General features: G+C 40.0%; 1 protein-coding gene across 1 annotated transcript in view; it reads left to right on the forward strand.

The window, feature by feature from the left end:
* The window catches only part of LOC127623022 (hydrocephalus-inducing protein-like), a 113174-nt gene that overhangs the window by 37443 nt on the left and 53308 nt on the right, over positions 1-22423 (forward strand). The window contains exons 22-36 of the mRNA XM_052097237.1: positions 1551-1864; positions 3842-3995; positions 4967-5119; positions 7572-7781; positions 7877-8017; positions 8527-8701; positions 13983-14113; positions 14281-14420; positions 14501-14637; positions 15025-15152; positions 15554-15745; positions 16726-16875; positions 20616-20855; positions 21356-21556; positions 22291-22423. Of these exons, the coding sequence (XP_051953197.1) occupies positions 1551-1864; positions 3842-3995; positions 4967-5119; positions 7572-7781; positions 7877-8017; positions 8527-8701; positions 13983-14113; positions 14281-14420; positions 14501-14637; positions 15025-15152; positions 15554-15745; positions 16726-16875; positions 20616-20855; positions 21356-21556; positions 22291-22423 (2599 nt within the window). The remainder of the gene's footprint in view (positions 1-1550; positions 1865-3841; positions 3996-4966; positions 5120-7571; positions 7782-7876; positions 8018-8526; positions 8702-13982; positions 14114-14280; positions 14421-14500; positions 14638-15024; positions 15153-15553; positions 15746-16725; positions 16876-20615; positions 20856-21355; positions 21557-22290) is intronic.

The following is a 22423-nucleotide window of genomic DNA, read 5'->3' on the forward strand; positions in this document are numbered from 1 at the left end:
ACACTCCATAAGGACGCGAGCATCGACCAAAACAATGACGTAAGATACAAATAGACTGGACGTGATTCACCGGCATCATGCTGACAGATGAGTTAGCATAATTAAAATGCCACAGTTATGATTGTTTTACTGTAAACTTTGAGACTATATTATATTTGACTCTCCGGTGCTGGAACAGGTCTAAAACTAGGTTGACCATATGTCCTCTTTTTCCCAGACATGTCCTCTTTTTCTGACCTTAAAAAAGCATCCGGCCGGGATTTCTAAATTTGCAAAAATGTCTGGGATTCTGCTTTAGTTGCATTATGGTTTGCGCACATATTTGCATTGATTTAACCCCTCTTGTTAAGTCCCGCCTTCTCACACACCAATTGGTCGATTTTAAGAGGCTTGCAGCAAGTATTGACCAAATTTCTGCCTGTCAGTCTCTCCGAGAACGCACAAAGTGCTGTTGTGTTCGGAATCAAACAGCTGCTTGACAGTAGCAGCAAATGACAGCTGAGTGGAAACAATGCCCAAACGAAAGTGCAAATTTACAGAAGATTTGCACAAAAAATTCCCATGTTTTCATCCAGGTCGAGATCCTTGGGAAGCAGAATGTTTGACATGTAAAGCTGGCACTTATGTGTCAGTTGCTAATAAAAGTGCAAGTGATTTAGAAGAACACATTAGCTCTGCGAAGCATAAAGGGTCAGCAAAAGGTGAAAGTACATCAGGTAAATTAACGGACTGCTTTTTGCAACCAGGTAAAATTATCACATTGCTTCATTTAATAGTAATAATAAAAATAATAGTAATAGTAAATGAAGGTACACTCATGGCATCAAATATTTTATTTTAGTGCATGGACATTCAAAAGAATGTTGGAAAATTTTATTTATTTATATATATTTATGTTATGCTAATAGAGTGTCTTTTTCACTGTATTAAAGTTTGCATTCATAGTAACACTGTTTTGAACCCTATTATTCCACCTCACCCCAATCCCCAAATGCCCTGCCGATGTTCACTCTAGTTTTCACTCTACCACATTCACATTTCCACTTAGCCAGACTGGATATAGTAGATTCTTTTGTGGCTTACTCATAGTTTGTGTAGGAGTCGGTGATGTGCTGGGAGCCGGACATTTGCTGGATTCCATCTTTAAGACAACGTTACCTAGTGTTGCAGTTTGTTGTCGCTGTTGAATAACGGAAGAGAAGCACGGAGGCAAGGTTCTCGGGAGCATGCATAAACATCACATCCTTTGGATTTTCCAGGCAAAAGCGACCCGCTACCTTCCTATGAAAATCAGTCTACAGGCTTTAATAGGCAACCTAGGAAGCTCATTTTTTAAGTTGCGTTACAAGCCATTCACACATTGGAAAAAAAAACGAATATGAAAATTGTTACATATTGCACCTTTAAAGATAATAACACTTCTTAAAATATGATATATTTTTATTTTATAATGTTGTTGCACATCTATGCATGCAAGTGTGAAGGCAAGGCCAATGCATCTGAATGTTTGGCCTTTCATTCTGATTTTAATAACTGGAATTTTTCTGTAGAGTCTGGTGTTGGGTGTCGGAGCTCAGAAAGAGCTGTGGGTGCGTTTTAACCCCATGTATCGACAGAACCGCTTTACCTATGTGGTTGAGGATGTGCTGGAACTCTGTTACCATGGCCACCCACAGCAGGACAGGGTGGCATTAAGGGGTGAGGTCCACTTCCCCAATCTACAGTTCTCCAGCACCACACTTGACTTCGGCTGCATTCTTAACAACACAAAATCCCGGCGCAAACTCACCATGACCAACTGTAGCCCACTCTGGGTTTCTTACCGTTGGGCCTTCCTGGTAGACCGACAGCAATGCCATATCAGGTACAAAGAGCACAATGAGTTGAGGTTCACATTGTTAATCTAAACTTAAAGGTATTTCACCTAAACATGACATTTCTGTCATCATTTACCTCATGTTGCTCCTAACCAGTATGACTTTTTTTCCTCTGTGGAACACTGAGGGAGATTTTATGCAGAATGATAGCCTGACTCACCATTCACTTTCTTTGTATGAAAAATGATGCAATGATTGTTAATTGTGACACACTGCTTAACATTTCCTTTAACTATCCCTGTAACCTTTTGTTGTTGTATTTCCAAATAGGATATCATATTTATGAAGTTTAGTTTAGAAAAATCCCATATAGATTGTGTGTGCACGGTGTGTGTAATGTGGTAATGTGGTAAAATCTAAATTAACTGGTTTCATTTAAGTCAAAAATATCAGTCTGAATCAACGTGAATACATTAGGTTACACTAACAAAACACATTTTTAGGGTTAGATAAGGTAGAAAAAACTCCTCTTTCCTCTTTTTACAGTGTGGGTCTGATGCTTTCTTTTCTCTTTACTCAGCATAAGAAACTGTAAGATGTGCCTCTCTGCCTGGTTTGTAGTCCTGAGGCATACACTGAAATGGCTAGGAGCACAGGGGTACCTCTGCAGTGTGAACTTGGTTGTACTGTGCCTCCGTTCAAAGAAAATGTATTTTTAATCTAGCCAACCGCTGAAAAAGGGACAGATAGTATGGACCTGAGCTGATGTTTAGCAATTCAAAGGCTGCATAAACAACTTCTTGAGCAAAATGTTCAAGGAGTATTGATTTTCTGTTGACAACAACAAACAACAATAAATAAATACATGAGTGGGAATGAGATGACTCTCCTCCTTGAAGATTAAGCAATCAGTGTCTTTATTCAGCACTCATAACTTTTCAGAAATTTTTAGAATGGACAAATGTACAGTCAAGCCTTGCAGGCCCAGTGAGGAAATATAATAACTTACCATAATTTAATAAACAGCTGATGATTTATGGCTGATTGATGCAGCTGATAGCTCACTCTTTGCTGATGGGAGTGTATAGTGGAACAGCATGTAACTAAATAATGGGTAATCAGCATTTACAGTCTCTGCTGTGCTCAGATGGAACTCTCTGTCTTTGTAATAACTGTCAAACATTTGATCTCATTTACAATGTTCTAAAATAGTGCCTTCAGTGTTCTGTTGTTGAGCCATTGAAGAAATTGGATAAGTGATTTTATGCCACATCCCAACAAATACATTTTCGGTTAAAAATGTAACCATTTTTAGTTACATTTTTGAAGTTTCCATTTTTTAACTTCAGTGTTTTTCAATGTATGTGGTTTTTGTTGGAGGAAAACGCTGCTCCAGTGTGTATGAGAGATGTAAATTTAGCTAAATCAATTTGTTTTTAACTAAAAAAGGTTCAGTGTTGGCTTTGACTGCATTTGGAGGGTTTAAAATGCAGACACACAAAAACAACATAAACTTTAACATATATATATATATATATATATATATATATTTACACACATGCATATTGTTCCCTGTTTAGAACATTTAATGACTTGCACAAATATCCATTTTAAATCTGTCGATAGCAGGCCAACTGCAGGCAAGCTTAGAGTTGAGTTTTTGTAGTTTTAAATTGTTGTTTAGTGGCTGCCATGTCCTACATCGGATAAATCGATAGACCCCTCTGTGGGGCTACAGTGCAAGTCAGTGAAGATTTATCACTCTTATCACCCAACTCCTGCATGATCTAATAAGATGATGACCTTTCCTATCAATACACCAGGGCTTTCAGCATGCATTGTCCACCCTGCTAATTAGAAGCCTATCAGTAATTAAACCAATGGTGAACCCCCTATTATTGCGCTGCTACCATTTGATCCATTTGGGCTCCTGGCACTTGGCGGATTTCTTGCTGATGAACAGTTTGTACTTGTGGTGTCTGTGGCTGATATGAGCCTGATTACTTTTTTCTCCATTCTGTTAGGTTTTTTGATGAGGAGAGCCGAGGGATTGAAAAATACACTGGGGAGAGAAGAGAGGAGAGTGGGGAGACGCAGTGGGAGCTGTTAGAGCGGAGAGAGGCTGACGGCAAGATGGACCCAAACAGGTCTGAGAACAGCTTCTGTGCGAGACTGGAGGCTGACAACTCCCTGAAGCCACACTGATAATAAGCAGGAATTATGAAGATACATATAAAGTGGGATGTTTACCCGAATCTCATCATGTTAGCAGACCTCTGAGTATTACCTCACCTCCTCACTGATTCTCTAAGATTGATAATGAGATGATGAAGCATAGCTTCCTACAGAATCATTAGCCTACTCAAGAGCACCAATCACATTCGCATTCAATGACATACTGAGGGGGGCAGGTAAATGTGAGGCATGATCCGCATATTTGTGTAGTGTAGCAAGAGTTTCTGGTAGCACATCTCTCTTGAGTCTTTTCAGTGGAATGGCTGCTTTTGAAAACACCTGCACTAGACTTCCCTTCACAGTCTGAAGGCAATACACTCAGCACTGTGATTTGTGCAGTGCTTTCAGCTTCATTCAGTGATTCCGTGAATTCCTTTTTTGTTTTAAAGGGGTAGAGATGTCCCACACACACTAAAACAGCTCGGTTTGTACATTTGCAGAGAAATCTATACATATTTTACCTAGATGTGGAGAAGAAAAATAAGATTCATTAGATTTTTTATTGCATATACAACACTGCCCTCTATTGACTCTGATTAATGACACACAGCATTACAACCTGCCCAGCCTCAATTAAACTTTACATCTGAATAGTTGTTAATAAAAAATCGCTGCAAGATTTTTCCATCAACACACTCTTATTATTTTCCATTTCTCTATTTCGTCACAGACTTTCTGTGTGAACTTTTCTTCTGATGAATCACACCTGTTGAATTATTTAATGCTTTGTGTAATTAATGGCTTGACAGACTCAATTTAGTTTCTGTCTGACCTTTTAGCTTGGCAAGAGAAGAAACATAAGTAAGAAAGAAAGAGAGAGAGATATAGATCTGATCAGTTGTGAAAACACTTTGTAATTTTTAATCAATTGTATGTATTTTTGCAGTGAAACTGACAGAGCTCAATTGGGAAAGGAGGTATTGGATGAAATCTATCTTGGCGGCTCTGCATCCAATGGAAAGGAACAGAACAGGACTTCTTCCACACAAAGGCCAGCAAGTACAGAGCTCGAAACCAGACCTTTCAGTCTGACAGCCATGGGGCATCCAAGTGTTGGTGTGAAAGAGGTAGTATACCTGGGTTACATTCAGAATAACATACTACCATACTCATCTTACCCTTACAGTAGTATTTGGTAGGTACAGTATTCTGTGCACAATACGCATATTTTTTGTATGCATAGAATACCCTGATGACTTACTACATTTGACAAAATGAGCAGTATACAGCAGAGCTTACTGAGTATAATATTGTATCCCAATACAGTGTGCTTGACTTGACCTTCCATTTCCAGTATATAGAATTAACTAAAGGTAACATCAACTGCAGTTTTTAGCACCTTGTTTTTGTCTAATTGTTTGATCAGACTTACAAAAGTGTGACATTTATCCTCAATGTTGGATAACAATAAATCATTTACATGTTTATCTACAAGATGCACTAAAAAAAACTGCTGTCAGTTTTACTTAATCCTACCATTTTCAAATTACTCAAAACATTTCTGTAACCAATGGAACTTCAATTAACTGAGTTTATTCAACTAAAACAAGTGCTTTTATTTAATCCATTTGCATTAGGACAACATATTTTTTGTTTGGTTAACTGAAACCAGGCATAGAATTTCTAGTTCTCAGCATGCATTCCATGGAACTCAACAGGGAGTGTAAATGTTCAAATTAAGCATGATTTTATCGGTCTTTGTGCAAGAAAGCCTAAATATAAGTGGGGAGAATGGTTAGTGTTTTATGTTTTGTTATTTTGCGATATAGATACATTTTTGTTATGTTGTAGTTTTGGGGTTACCATCAGTTTGTGCTTAGGTTGAGGACCAATGCATTTTGAGTATTCTACAGATTTCTATGCTAACCATATCATGGTGACCAAGCGGCACTAAGTAGTGCCTCCAATCAGCATGTGTTTAGCATGCTAACATTTACTGTCACCAGTAAGCGTATCACTAAAGGAGTTTAATTTGAACATGCCACATTTTATTGGGTTTATTTGCTTTACTTAGGTTCCCTCTACTTGAATTATTACATTGAAAGAGCATGGTCATTTTAATAAAAAAAAAAAAAAAAAACTAATTTCAAAACCATTATTGAATCAAGGCAGCTAAAGAGTTTATTTATTTTATTTTATTTTTATTTATTTTTTTGCTGAATGTGACAACAATGTAGCATAATACTGTTGGAAAATGTTATCGTGGAATAATGGCTACTGTTTCACTTACTATTTAAAAGAAACCAATACACAGTATTCATTGTATCCAATTTAATATTGGGGGTCTTACTGGGGAAACGTATGTGGGATAAACTTCCACAGGAAGTCGTAATATAGCATTCACTAATGTAGGCAGCGGTCACTTAGACCCTGTTTTCAGGTATTAGGAGTATTTAGTCCCCATTTTCTGGTATTAGGATGTGATTCGGATGATCTGATGACAAGTAATCAGCACTATATACAGGTGTAAATGGGGTGCAAAACCTTTTGTGATCGAATCTCAAAAAACACATACGGAGGTAGTCAAAAACACAATGGAAACACTGTAAATACCGTTCGGGATGCAGGGAAGCGCCACTCCTTATCTGTCAATCAACCGCTGTGTTAAATCAAGAGTTTAAACTGTTCATGACTTTAAAAGGAAATATCTGTTAGATCGGGAATAAATGAAAAAGAGCTTACATGTTCGAGGCCTATACGGATATTCTTTAGTGTGTCTTTGTGTGTCTTTACAGTAGATTAAATTCCAGCTGTACCTGCGCTCCTTTTTTCCAAGCCATTTTGACTTTTGTGACATTTTTCCAGTTTATTAATTTATAAAGTAGTGGTGCTATATGTCACAAGTACTCACAGGTGATGCATTTGTGCGACTAACAGCGATGTGTTTCGCCTGACCACATGTGATCGGATCACCAGAGTTACATCTTAATGCTGTGATGATGTGCATTAATTTCAATACCTGTTGTTCTTCAAGAATCCAGTAGATGCCAATGTGTTTCAGCAAATGTTACAAATGGTTTGAGAAACAGACGTACAATCCCAACATGTATTGTGCGATCAGTCAATAAACAGAGACATGTTGAGATGTTATAATGTAAGTCATTTTATTTTGGATCATTGAACAAAACAAATACCAGCTATTAACAAGGTCTTAATGAGTGCTGTGTTATGTTTTGCTCAAGTCGTTCTGGGTAGAACACGTTTCGATGGCCTTACAGAGCTCAGGGATAACGTGCAGTTCGTGGCTCTACATTAAACCTCTATTAAAGATGGAATGGCTATCCGTATATAGTCCGTATATTTGTATATAATGGACGCACAATGCAACTATAACCATGTTTACTTCTTAGCGGAAGTACCTCCCACATTTCATGCAAAGCATCATGCGGCGTAAGAATAAGTTTGATACTGTGCAGTATTCAGTAAGAAGTATTAAGCTATAGTCTCAGTAATCTGAGTTATCAGTTACTCTGCTCTCTCTTCTTCTGTGGAGTTGTTCTCATATCATCTATGTTGCAGGTGTTTGACATCTCATCACTGTATGGGATACTGCAGCCTGGTGACACCAAGCTTTTGACCTTCTCATTTCTTGGTCATGCTGACATCAGTGCTCATGTGTTGGCAATGTGTGAGGTGGAGGGAGGACCCACTTATGAGATCACACTCAAGGGTCAGGCCTCTTCTGTTTCATATACATTGGACAAGAATGACATTGACTTTGGATTGCAGGTAAATGCACCAAAACCTCATTAAAGCAATAGGATGGTTTCAGGCATGGTTCCGTTTCAGTGCTAGTATCTCTGTCTCGTTCCCTTTAACTGCAGTTGTTTGACCATGTGGCAGAGGCAGAGATCACTCTGAAGAACACAGGGAAAGTTGGTTTTGATTTTTCTACTCTATCTGGAGAACAGGGACTCTCTGTTGAGCTACCCTTACCTGGACAGCCTCTCATCATCCCTAGCAAGGTGAGTTGTACTCCTAGTCTTGTGTCGTTCCAAACCTGTATGACTTTCTTTCCTATTTGGAAAACATAAAGAGATGTTTTAATGAATATCACAGTCTGTCTTTTCAATATAGTTGCAGTGGATGCCTCACTTTTAAAGCTAAAAAAAGTACCCAAAAGTTACTTTAAAGGGATCCATGTGACTCATGCGTCATATAGTCATACAAAAGGTTTTGGTGAAAAAGCAACCCAAATGTCATTTTTCAGTGAAAATCTTTATGTCTGTTGTATGTTAATGATTGCATGTGAGAAGCTTGTTCACAGTGGCAAGTGCTTATGCGAAAACAATGAACAAGCTTCTCTCTTTTTTTTTTTTTCATATCACGTTGTTAATGACCCAATTATATGGTCGAAGTGAATCGTGTGTGATAATAAAGATTTTTTTTTTTTTGCCCTGTATACATTATTGTTGTGGACAGTTCATTCATGTGCTTTGATTGGCTAATGTGCTTGCTTCTGATTCTTCTGAAGGGCCACCTAGAGCAACATGCTGAAATGAAACTCAATGTATATTACCTGCCAGGGATCCCTGAGGATTTTCACACGACCTTTCAGTTGCAAGTGGCCTTCTATGAGACTGAGATCATTACTGTTAGAGGAGAGGGTATTTTCCCTAGACTGTGTCTGGATCTACCTAGAGACCTGGGTAAGTGTTCATTAGTGATGCTTGTTAAATCAAATATCACTATTACTATTGCTCATACTTAAGGCCTTGATATACTCCTGTAGAAGATCTTCGTTCTTCGTTCAGGGTTAAAAATAAATTATAAACAGCTGAGCAATGGTATACTGTTTCCGAACATTCAGACACCCGCCACACCGATGTGGAAGGCATTTAGAAGTACATTTAAATATGAGAATGCTACATGTAAAACCTTAAAAATGTGTTATCAATGACTTTATGCCTCATTCTGAGTAGAATTCACATGAGGTCAGTAAAAATGGTGATTTAAAGTAATATATATGCAGAAGAAAATATGTAATTTGTCTTGATTACATTTTGAATTCATGAAGTTAATGCACTAGCATACTACACGTGGCCATAATATGCACCCGTTACACTCTGTTATTGTAATTAATAATGACACTGATACCATTGCAAAGATGAGTGTATATTTAATGTGCAGAAAAACAATGGTGATAGAAACATATCTTTAGACATATCGTTAGACAGATGTGTGAATGGCTTTTGCTACAGATGGCACATTAATTAATGGGACTTGAGAGTATTTGAGAAGATTTGATTCCTTTAGTAGAATAAAAAAAAATCACATGACTTATCTCTAAGGAAATGTCTCTAAGCAAATGATCATACAGATGTAGGTATATTTGCACCAGCTCGCTAATAATTCTGCACATCGATGTGTTCATGTTGACTGATTTTGACTCACTGAACAACGTAAACTAAATTAGCCATTGTCCTCAGGGTAGGTGGAGCTCCATGCCACACCTACCAATGATGTGGAACAATGGCAGTAAGAAGGTGTTTAGCAGCTGATAAGAATTTATCTTAAAAGTTAGCCCCAGCGAGCTGTTATGAACCACCAAAACGAACACAAAAAAAACCTTCTTTTAGGCCATATTTTGTTCTAAATGATGTCACACCCATTCGTTCTTCGATTTCATTGAAAGTACATCAAGGTCTTTAGGGTTAGGGATTTTGAACATTTGTACAAATTCTTAACCCTCTTAAACTTCATCCCACTCTTTTTGTACTATGGACATGAACCATGCCTCAAATCATGCAGCTTGTTAAGGAGAGGTGTGCTCTTCATTTCTAAGCAAGTACATTTACAATTATGCCTAGCTGATGATAAAACTGGTGAAAATTTCCATTAAAGGAGAATTCGTTTGAAGGAGTTTAAGTAAGAGTTAAGAGTAATGCTACTTAGAAAAACGTATAGCCATTAGGCTAAGTAATTGGCTAAGTCAGACATCATATATCTTCATGTGATCTAATTAATCTAACCTTATAAATGAATTAACCAGTTTAGCCAGTCTGAAGCCAAAGGAGCTTCAATATCACAAAATTGTTGAACACTTTGAGATGTTCAGACTTTTAAATTCATGAATGTGCTCCAACGTTCGTTCTCATGAAATGCATTTAAAGTTGGCTGGTCCTGTTTTCTGGCTCGCCTAACCTTAAATCAAACACAGCCATCATGTGCCAGTTTGCAGACATAATGCTTTAAGTAGGCCTGACTTGAACTAGCTCAGAACCTTGTGCAAGTTCTCTCTGATCTGTAGCCATCCTGAAAAAGTGTAATAATTTTCAATGTGTCTAAAGCAGTTTTGCTGTCAGAGGGAACTGGGGCCAGTTGCACCATCTACATAAGTTACAACTTAGCCTAGTTGTGGCATAAATTGGCACTAAGTCACATATAATAAATATTTGAGTGTTGCACCATTAAATTGTATTACGTATCGTATTTTAATGGGGATATAATAATACAGCTGACAGTTACGTGAGCGAACTGTCACGGTCCTGTCACTCTGTCAGTCAAGGTTTTGGTCTGACAGGACCGTGGCATTATCATCCCAAGTCTGTCTTGTGTTTCGTTGTCTGTCTTTGTCTGAGCGTGGTTTTGGTTGTTTTCCCTGCCTTGCACTCTTCGGTCCTTCTTTTTTCATGTCCGATCCTGACTTCCTGGTTCGGTTTCGGTCTGTGTAAGGATCCGGACACTCGTGCTCCATGTCTGTCGTGGGTGCATCACGCTTATGCCATCTTAACAGCGTGCACTCACGTCAATAGTTTGTCTGGCTCTAGGGAACGAGGGTGTGCTTCACGTCACACTCGCATCGCGTTGCATGCCCGGGTCGCGAGCTGTCTTCTATTGTCATCTTGTTTGTCGGTTTGGCATATATTGTCTTGGCGATGTGCACTTATGCCATTTGGGTGTTTTGTTGTGTTGAGAGGAAGTGGATTTGATTTGTTTTATGTATCACCTTGAGTCTCTCTGTCTTACGTCATACCCACCTCCTTGTTTGCTTATTATTATTTAATATGCCTCACCTGTCCCCTGTTAACCCGTTTGAATTCTCTCCCTAATTTAGTCTCCTTGTGTTTGCTGTCCAGTGCCAATTCTTCTTGTTTCCAGTCTTGTGGGATTCAGTCAGTGTTGTGTGTCTCCAGGTGTTGTGTGGTCGGTTCATGTCGGTTCCAGTTTATGTTATTCCCTGATCCTCTTTCGGTCCGAACGATCCTGGTGTCCTGTTTTCCCTACCCCAGTCTGGATTACCTTTTTCCCCTTCGGAGTAGTTTATGTTTGTTTTTTCCCCCTCATGGGATTTTTGATTAGTTTTTTTGCCCTTTTGGTTATATCAATAAATCCTTTTGTTTTTTTAAACTCTTCATTTGTGTCCTGAGCCTGTCAACCTCTGCAAGTTCGTGACAAAAACAATGTTTGAAAATCAACTGTAACAAGAACAAATTGAAATTCATGGCTTTTTTAACAGTTGTGTGTACAAATTTGAAGGCTGATTATTGGATCAATACAGGTAAACGTCATATTACGCGACTATGCATTACTTTATGGAGAGCTTATGTCCTACTAGTTAAATCTTGCCTTAAGAACAGGTGGTGCAACCAAATTAAGCACTGACTTACAAACTAGTTTCAAACTAACTAGTAGTTACTAAGCCCTTAGTGTAAACTTTACATTAAAACTTTATGCCTGGGCCCACCCAATTTAGACCCAGAATATTAGAGATTATTCTTTGACTTACAAAATAGCTTACAAAAATGCATAAATTCTGATTTCTGAAAGTGTGAAAGAATTGTTTGAATGTGCCGCTTCTCTGTTTTGGATACTTGGCCGATCCATTTCTATTGAGGCCACACAAAGTAATGCCCTTGCCTACCCTGAAGTCTTGTTTGAGGAAGTAATGCTGTGTTGCTCTCTGATTACCTGTTGATCTGATTCTTCTTCTGATACATAGTTTAAGTCAGAAGTTTACATATATCTTAGCCAAATACATTTAAACTCAGTTTTTTTTTTTTTTACAATTCCTGACATTTAATTGTAGAAAACATTCACTGTCTTAGGTCAGTTAGGATCACTACTATATTTTAAGAATGTGAAATGTCAGAATAATAGTAGAGAGTAGCTTTTATTTCTTTCATCACATTCCCAGTGGGTCAGAAGTTTACATACATTTTGTTAGTATTTGGTAGAATTGCCTTTAAATGGTTTAACTTGGGTCAAACGTTTTGGGTAGCCTTCCACAAGCTTCTCACAATAAGTTGCTGAAATTTGGCCCATTCCTCCTGACAGAACTGGTGTAACTGAGTCAGGTTTTTAGGTCTCCTTGCTCGCACATGCTTTTTCAGTTCTGCCCACAAATTTTCTATCGGATTAAGGTCAGGGCTTTGTGATGGCCTCTCCAAAACCTTGACTTTGTTGTCCTTAAGCTATTTTGCCATAACTTTGGAAGTATGCTTGGTGTCAATGTCCATTTGGAAGACCCATTTGTGACCGAGGTTTAGCTTTCTGGCTGATGTCTTGAGATGCTTCAATACATCAACATAATTTTCCTTCCTCATAATGACATCTATTTTGTGAAGTGCACAAGTTCCTCCTGCAGCAAAGTCCCCCACAACATGATGCTTCCACCCCCATGCTTCACGAATGGTATGGTGTCCTTCAGCTTGCAAGCCTCACCTTCAGACTTGAGGATATTGCTCCAAAAAGTAAGAGCTTTGTCCCCATATGCACTTGAAAACTGTAGTCTCTCTTATTTATGGTGGCTTTGAAGCAGTGGCTTCTTCCTTGCTGAGCAGCCTTTGAGGATCTGTTGATATAGGACACATTTTTACTGTGGATATAGATACTTGTCTACCTGTTTCCTCCAGCATCTTCACAAGGTACTTTGCTGTTGTTCTGGGATTGATTTGCACTTTTCGCATCAAACTACACTAATCTCTAGGAGACAGAATGCGTCTCCTTCCTGAGTAGTATGATGGCTGCATGATCCCATGGTGTTTATACTTGTGTACTATTGTATGTACAGATGAGCGATATACCTTCAGACCTTTGGAAATTGCTCTCAAGGATGAACCAGATTATTTTTCTCAACTTTTTTATGGTCTTTGCTGATTTCTTTTGATTTTCCCATGATATCAAGCAAAGAGGCACTGAGTTTGAAGGTAGGCCTTGAAATACACAGGTGTACACATGTACACCTCCAATTCAGTACACCTCCTATCAGAAGCTAAATGACTAATTGTCTAAACCATTGTCTGGAAATTTCCAAGCTCTTTAAAGGCACAGTTAACTTAGTGTATGTAAACTTCTGACCCACTGGAATTGTGATATTAACTTACCCTCATGACATTGCAGGTGTTTATGACTTTCTTAAAATGATGAGAAATGATGAGAGAAGTTTCATTTTTATGTGTACTATCCCTTTAAGAGCTGTCTTTGAAAGGATGAAGAGATTACGGAAATACTAATCAAGAACTGAGACTGAAGGGGAAAAAAATGCTAAATGCAATCAACAAAAAAGTCATTTTTACATTCAAATTGAAGATAGCTAAATAAAAAAACTTTTCTTTTTTAAAGCTATTAAAAGTGTTATAAAAATGTCTTCCAATTTATTTTGTTCTTGACATTGTCCAATCAAACACTGTGGTATATTATCACAAATTCCTCTATCACTTGTTAGAAGCTTGCTAAATATGTCTACTGTACAGTCATATGCTGAACATGCCCTCACCCTAAAAAAAACATGAACAAAAATAACCTAGACTTTATATATGATTTTGGGTCACTGCTTGATGTCCACAATGTAAAATCTGGGTCTTGAAGCTAAATAAATTGAGAATCCCAGATAAAAACAAGTCTAAGTAAATTTTAGCAAGTGAAAGAATGTTCTTCTTAAGAAGAGGCTATAAAATCTTATTAAGTTGTTTTCTCTTTTCTGGACAGATGAGGAGATGTATGGTTCTTTGCTAATGGAGGCAAACAATTTGGTAGAGAGTGACAAATCAAGGGAGGGGGTGCTGAGCCAGCCTGCCACAGGAAAAGAAGAGATGCCTGAAGATGACTACATTCCCACTGTGAGTCTATGTTTGATTACCACTGTACAGTGTTTTGAGAAGTTCTATATGATGCAATTTATTAAACACTAGTGTAAATGGGCTGTGGCTGTTATTTCAGCTTTGTATATAGATGTGATATATTATTCTGTGTATTATAAATTTTTGTGTATATGTGTGTGCTGTAGTTTGATGCCCTACTGCAGTTGGAGTTAGAGCGGCTCCTTGTGAAGGAAAATGCAATAGCTATACATAAACAGCACCAATACACTGATCATAGAGGATCAACAGCAGGATCCTCTAACAACTGGCTCAAGAAGCTCTGCAAGTAAGTTTATCCATGTACTGTAGAAGTCTCTTATTTTCCCCAGCATTCAATGATGTCAGTTTGATTCATCCTCTCTTCAGGTTAAGTTTGCCTGAGTACAAACTGGACTTTGGCTATGTCATCAATGGCAGTGTCTCGACCCACATTGTCAAAATAACCAACACTTGTCCAGTGGCTGTATCTTTCAGAGCTGACAGGAACTCACTAGCAGGCACAGGTTGGTCCATAATGCAGAATGTTCTATAGATTTCAATTTTACATTGCAACAGATTACCTTACTCAGTATTTTTGTCTTGTTTTTCAGTACAATGTTTAAACGTCCGTAAAACAAGATAGAATTACTTGACATGCAAAATAAGCAAGTCTTGTGTTCAGATAAATCTATCCAAATTTAGTGACATTTATGCATAAAACAAATGCCAATGGGGTGAGAAAATAAACATAGTTCAAAGAAAAAAAAGGTTTATTTTTAATCTGAAATAAAAAATTAAATATTGCCATTTTACTTTAAATATATTACAGTTTAAATTTTTTTTAAATATATATTTTAACTGGAAAACAAGAATAATTAAAATTAACTACATATTCTTTCGATTACTCCCAGGATTTAGTACAGAATTGGACAGGGTGCAGAATCTGCCCTTCTGTGAGACAGAGACGTTTGAAGTGAAGTTTGATGCCTGTGGTGCCAATCTGGAGTTGGGAAAGATTGATGCAGTTTTGCCCATACAGGTTTGGTTTAAAAAACATGAAATAACTGGGACAGGCAATGGAATGTTGGATGAAAATGAAGTATTGACTTTTCATACATTATGAGACAACAGATTTCCACCAATAAGGATGCCAGTGTCTGTCATGAACAATCACTCTGTGTTTTACACAGTTTTGTTGTAATATAAAGAGAAATACGATTAACTGCCTTTCGTGTATTGTAAAAGTTTCTCCTTATGATTGCTCTTTTTAGATATTACACTCATACATATTTACAGACTAAATAAGGCCGATTTTGCATTGGTTGTAAATTATCATTGGAAAGCACTCACTGCTATGTGTACTGTACGTTCATTATAGATAGTTTATTGCCTCTCTGTTGATTTACTGTGCCACTGAGTCATCCTGTGTGTAATTGACAGGTGGTTAAAGGGCCCTGGGTGCAGGTGCGTTTATGTGCGGAAGTCACCATGCCCTCCCTCACTGTGTCTACAGACACACTGCAGTTCGATACCATTCAGTGTGGCCTGTGTCAAGTGTCCACAATCCAGCTGTACAACCACGGGCCAGTGCCCTGTGAGTGGAGCATCAGACTGGTAGAACGGCCAAAGAAGGTACATGCCACAACCTATGACCAAAGATGTGTAATATTCACATGCATAATAAATGAAATGGCTACCAATAAACCTATAGATTCTTGGCTTTACATTCACCATCACTCACCATCACTATGAAAAAGCCTGATTTAGAATATAATTTTGTTTATTTTATTACATTTAGAATTACTTAATACAGCCTAAATGATGTATGGAAAGGGTTCTGATGACCTTTATGAATAGTTTGTTATTTAGGACTTCCTATTTAGCATTCCACATATGTGTTGTTGTATAGACAGGCACTTAAGTATTTTCACTATAAAAGTACACATCTTAAGCAAACCTCATCAGCAGAGTAACTGACTTAAGATAATAAATAATACAAATTTAATCAGTTTTTAACTTAGCACTGTAATCACCTGTGTGTTATTACAAAGGTTCATTTTCATCATTAATAAGGTGGATTTGTGAGGAATGTTATATTTCTCCTGCCTATTAAGAGATTGCAGGGACAAGATCAATTTGTTTTTATGGTATGTCTGCCTCTGGTAAACCTTTTTAGTGTCACACAGCCAAGGGAAGGCTTAGATCAAACAGTGGTAGGACGTATAGACCTTATTCACAGTAGCGCCATCTTTGAAGTTTAATGGGAATGAAAACGAGGCTGTGTGGGATAGACTTACCAACTCTTCAATAGTTTGCATGGTATAAAGCTGTGTTAAACTCCTATATCCCATCTGATTTTCCACAACTCTATGTTGTCTGGAAATTTGTATTTACTTAATGTTCTTAGAAAGATATGTTTTCAATGTTTTGTCTGCGGAACAATCCAAAAAGACTTTAAACTGCTGTACAGTCCATTGAAGAGACAGTAGTCTATGCCTCACAGCCTCGTTGTCATTCCCGTCAAAAATAAAAGATGGCGCTGCTGTGAATAAGGTCAATAATCACTGCTTTTACTATTTGTTTGGTAATGTCTGTTTTGGTTTTATTTTTAGATTGACAAGCACATCCCACTGTACCTCAGACGACAGGCTCGGCTAAAGCAACGGCCTCTTTCAGTCGTCTTTGAGATATTGCCCTCTGATGGTACACTCTATCCTAGTGACAGAACCAACGTGCAGGTCAAATTCAGCCCAGCAGAGGGGGTAGAGTCAAACACACACATTGCTTACAGAATTATTGGCTTTACACAATAACCAGCGAGTCTTCCCTGTGTCTTCTTCATGAGTAAATCTATATTTTATTTGAAAAGACAAAGCGAGGTACAATAGCTAGAGACAAATGATCTCAGATCAAACTGAGAAAATATTTCTAAACTCATCAACAAAACCATCAATGTAACACACTAAAATGAGACAACTTGATATTAGAATAACTCTCACATCCAAAGAGTCTGTATCAGCTCTTGTGTGTTTGTATCTGTGGATGTGAATGTCATCTGATATCTATTATATTATATCTATTATATATATTCTGCTCATCCAGTATATCATGCTGAATTACTGATTTCAGCAGGATAGATGCTGAAAGCAGAAAATCTAATGGCCAACACACACTTATTTCTACCTTGATTTGGATCTCTACTGCTTGCACAGGTTTCTCTCTCTCTCTCTCTCTCTCTCTCTCTCTCTCTCTCTCTCTCTGTGTCTCTTTCTCTCTAACGCACACATTAATTGAATCTTAAAGTTCATGTCTCTTGCATTTGGGCTGTACAGATCCTCTCTGCACTTTATCAGAAATTGACATTAAATGTCAAGTTAATTTACCTAGTTTGGAAGATTCTAAAACACGAGTTGGACCGAATTATTGTCAAAGAATAATGTCAGATTTTCGAGTTAAATATTCTTTCTAATGTTTTCAGAGGATGCTCATTCTGACAAGCATATGGCTTTCCCTAAATGAAGACCTAGGGCCGGATTCATGAAAAAGTTTTTAAGAGAAAAATTAAGAAAGTTCTTAGGATAAATTATATGTTCGTAAGAATGTTCTTAAAGGGTAACTAAACACCTGCTCAGAGTCTGACTCCACCCACTAGAAATATTTGAAAATGCTGGAAAAGTGGGCAGACCCCGGCGGGGATAGAGGGAACGAACCGAGTGCGGGGCTGAGCGGGGGGGTGGGGGGTGCCCTGCGGAGACCACACCTGCCCTTTTTCTTGGGGAGGTACCCGCAGTGGCTTGGGTCGGCGAGTTCCTCCGCTGAACCGCGGACCCGGAGGGCTAGGGAGGAATCGACCAGGGGCCCGACTCGGAGTGGGGCGCCCTGGGAAGAAGGCGCACTACTTTACCTTGACGTCAGGAAAAGGGCGCTGGGCACAAGCGATCCACCCGGCTGGTCGGTCTACGTGTTACCGAGTTCTACGGGCTCGGACCTGAGAAAACACGAGACGCAACCGACTCAACGCGGAGGTTGTAAAACCTCACGAAGGTGTTGGGTGTTGCCCAACCCAGGGCTCTAAAGATGTCTGCTAGGGAGGTGCCCTTGCCAGTGCCCACGAGGACGCAACACCCCTTGTTGAGTGAGCTCGGACCCTCAAGGGTAGGGGCACGGCCTGGGTGTGATAAGCCAGTGTAATGGCGTCGACAACCCAGTGGGCGAGCCTCTGTTTGGAGACGGCATTCCCTTTCTGCCGTCCCCCAAAGCAGACAAAGAGCTGCTCAGAGCGTCTGGTGCTCTCTGTGCGGTCCAGGTAAATGCGCAGGGCGGGCACTGGACACAGCAACGAAAGGGCTGGGTCTGCCTCCTCCTGGGGCAGCGCTTGCAGGTTCACTACCTGATCTCGGAATGGTGTTGTAGGAACCTTGGGCACATAGCCCGGTCGCGGTCTTAGGATCACAGACGTATCTGCCGGACCGAACTCCAGGCAAGTGTTGCTGACAGAGAACGCTTGCAGGTCCCCGACCCTCTTGATGGAGGCGAGCGCGATCAGCAGGGCCGTCTTAAGAGAGAGGGCCCTGAGTCCAAATGATTCAAGCGGCTCGAAGGGAGGTCTCTGGAGACCTGCCAAGACTACCGAGAGATCCCAGGAGGGAACTAGGCCTGGCCGGGAGGGATTCAACCTCTGGGCGCCTCTCAGGAACCTGAGGATCAGGTTGCGCTTGCCCAAAGACTTGCCGTATACAGGATCGTGGTGGGCGGCAATGGCGGCAACATACACCTTGAGGGTGGACGGGGACAGCCTCCTGTCCAGCCTCTCCTGTAGGAACAGGAGGACTGACTTGATAGCGCATCTCTGCGGGTCTTCAGTTCGGGAAGAACACCAATCTGCGAACAAGCGCCACTTTAGGGCGTGAAGGTGCCTGGTAGAAGGGGCTCTGGCTTGGTTGATTGTATTCACAACGGCCATTATCCCGGGATCATCTTCATCGCTCGCGGTGCCTGCGTCAATCCCGTAGGAAGGAGGCGAGGAGCGGAGGGCGGCTGAAGTGGCTTTCTTCCTCACAAGAAAGCAGAGATCGCAACGCTGCTGCAGCTATGTTCTCAGGCTGAAAACATAACCCATTGGAGAGCATGCTCATCCCGAGCCCGGACGGAAAACAGCAAGCGTGCCGGGAGGCGGGGGTTTCAAGGGGTTCACCCGTGAAACGCAGCCCGCCATTGACCCCAGATCGTTTTCATCGCCACGGCGCCTGCCTCAATCCCGTGGGAAGGAGGCGAGGCGCGGGGCGGCTGAAGCGGCTCTGTCTCACTACAAGAGAAAGCCTACGACCGCAATGCTGTCATGGCTATGTTTTCGTACTGAAAACATAGACCATTCATAAAAAACGCTGCCTGCGTGTTTCGCAACCCAGGTACGCCAGGCGGTTTTTATGACCGTCAGAGGTGGGGAGAAATCACCGCCTCCAAAAACTACACAGGGGCGGAAAGGCATCTTCAGAAAGACACGTACTGAAAAGGACGTTCAACGCCGCTGTGTTTGCTCTTTTAGAGAAATTTACTCTTAAGGAAAATAACTCTTAATATACACAGTGTGTATGTGTGTCTGCGCTGTCGAAGCGCTCAGGGGTAACAATGCACGCCGTGCAAAGTGAAGGAGAAAGCCGATGTTGTGCGCCGTCAAGATCCAACAGCATGCAGATCATCAGAGGAAACAGGAACGTTTTATAGTGGTGTGTAAACTCGCAGCAACTGCAGACAGACCATCGGCTCTGAAGAAATTTTCTGAATGAACTCCTGTATTTGCCCTGCTTAAATACCCGTATGTCCGGGGGCCGGGGTATGCAAATACTGACTGCCAACTCCCACTGGCCCTTTTCAATAGATCAGAGGTGAATATCGGCGCTCAAGAGAGACCCCTAGTGTCGCTTCTCCGACACAACGTGGAGAGAGCGACAGAAGGGGAAGAAAAGAAACAAAAACTTCAGTAGACAAGAGCTGGATGTTCTTGTTGAGGAAATTACTGCAAGGAAAATGTTCTCCTTAGGAAGCTTGATAATAATATCACGTCAGAAAGTATGAGGCGGATAAATGGGAAAGTTTGTTGGAGGCTGTCTCTGCTGTGCCCAACTCCGATAGGGATGTGGATGAGGGGTGAAAAGGAAAGTCTCAGCTTTCTAATGTTATAATTATTATGTTTCTATGAACTCTATGAGCGCTATATGCAGCGCATACGTTTGAATTAGCATGAATGGTCACCACATTAAGAAGCTTCTTTGAACTCTTAAGAAAAAAGATAAGAACTTTCTTAAGAAGTTTATTCTGGAAAACAAAATATTCTTAACTTTTTCTTAAGTTACAAATTAAGAAGAAAATAACAGTTAAGAAGTGACAAGCTTAACTCTTTAGAACAAATGAGAGCAGCAGTACTGTAACATGATTAAGTTTGTCTTTACATACACATAGAATCACAGGTCTGATTGTTCTGTTTCATATGTGTCCCCTACAGAGGGCATACAGTCAGAGACTATTGATAACAGTGGCTCAGAGCACTCAGAAGATCCTGCTCCTGGTCCAAGGCCAGGGCGAAGAGCCTCAGCTGGAGTTTTCCTCCTCAGAACTAGATTTCGGGCCCATCCTGCCCTACAGTAAAGGGAAGATTGCTGAGGTGATGGTCCGCAACCCTTGCTCCTTTCCTATAGAGTTTTACTCTCTGGACTTTGACAAACAATACCTAGAAGAGGAAGAGGTGAGCTTCATTTGTTCCTCATGGGGTCCTTCCTGTTTGGTCAGTATCGCTTATTGTTATTCATCTAAATGCAATGCCATGAAATGTATTGTTTGTTTAAGTTCAATCAATGACATAAGAAAGAAATATAATTAGTGGTATCTTTGTAAAATCTTGGTTGTTTCTCTCAGGCAGAATTTTTTTCTACATTTTTTTTTGTCAATAGAATGCACAAATAAAGACAATGAATTTGGTCTCAAATTCCTAATATGTAGTAGATGTAATAAACCAACTTTGACTTTTGATTTATTGTTTAACTTTGTACAATTTTTATTTTATTTGAACTCTAATGGAATCAGTTCATGGTATAAAACCTTTAAAACTTTAAAAATGACCAGTACACTCATGACACTTTGAGCTGCTTGTGTTCAATGTACACTACTTTAGAAACTCTACACTGTCTATATAATCCTCTTTGTAGTGTCTGTACCTCTTTTTAAATTTTCTGTTTTACTCCTCAGATCTTGCGGATGTTGAAAGGATATGATGCTCAAAATTTTTTACTTCTACCTCCCCGTGCTCCTGGCGAGACTCTGCCCATGGAACTATTAGACTACTACAAAGAGCACAGCTCACAGGAGCCCAAGCAGGGTACTGGATATTTCAGCAGAGATGGTCTATATCAGGGTTCGGCGACCTACAACACGCATGCCAATGGAGGGGTAATCACTGGAACACAAGCAACAGTGAGAGAGGAGTTGACTATTTTATTTATACAAAGTCCTTTGCACTTGAATGTCAATCTACATCTTGAAGTAATCCTTCCTCATGATCACACTGCATGATTTCATGAGCTGAATTTGACAAAACAATTATTAAAGTGTGATGAGACTGCAGTATATACAACAGACACATCAGCACAGATCAATTGATCAATTCAGTGCTGCAGATCAATTCAGCGCTGCCTGAAATGATCTGCCCTACCGTCTTGTGTGAATGGCATTTAGATTAGATTCAACTTTATTGTCATTGTGCAAAATACAAGTACAGAGCCAATGAAATGCAGGCTGACAGCTGAGGGAAAGAAACTGTTCCCGAGTCTACTGGTGTGACAGCGAAGACGCCTATAGCGTCTCCCAGATGGGAGAGGAGTAAACAGACCGTGGTTGGGGTGAGAGGTGTCTTTGATAATGCTTCTCACCCTCCTTAGGCAGTGTTTATTGTGAATGTCTTTGATGGAGGGTAGCTGTACACCAGTGATGTATCGGGCAGTTTTCACCACCCGTTGGAGTGCCTTCTGATCTGAGACAGTGCAGTTGCCATACCACACTGTGATGCAGTTTGTTAAGACACTTTCAATAGTGCAGCAGTAAAAGTTCAGCAGGATGTTGGGGGACAGGTGAGCTTTCCTTAGCTTCCTAAGGAAGTAAAGGTGCTGTTGTGCCTTTTTAATAAGAGTGGAGGTGTTGTAGGTCCAGGAAAGATCCTCAGAGATATGGACACCCAGGAACTTGAAGCTCGCCACACGCTCCAGGGTGTGGCTGATGCCAAGATCAGTGAGCTTGGAGATCAGCTTGGATGGGATCACA

This window comes from Xyrauchen texanus, chromosome 29 (genome assembly GCF_025860055.1).
Source record: "Xyrauchen texanus isolate HMW12.3.18 chromosome 29, RBS_HiC_50CHRs, whole genome shotgun sequence".
Classification (NCBI taxonomy): domain Eukaryota; kingdom Metazoa; phylum Chordata; class Actinopteri; order Cypriniformes; family Catostomidae; genus Xyrauchen; species Xyrauchen texanus.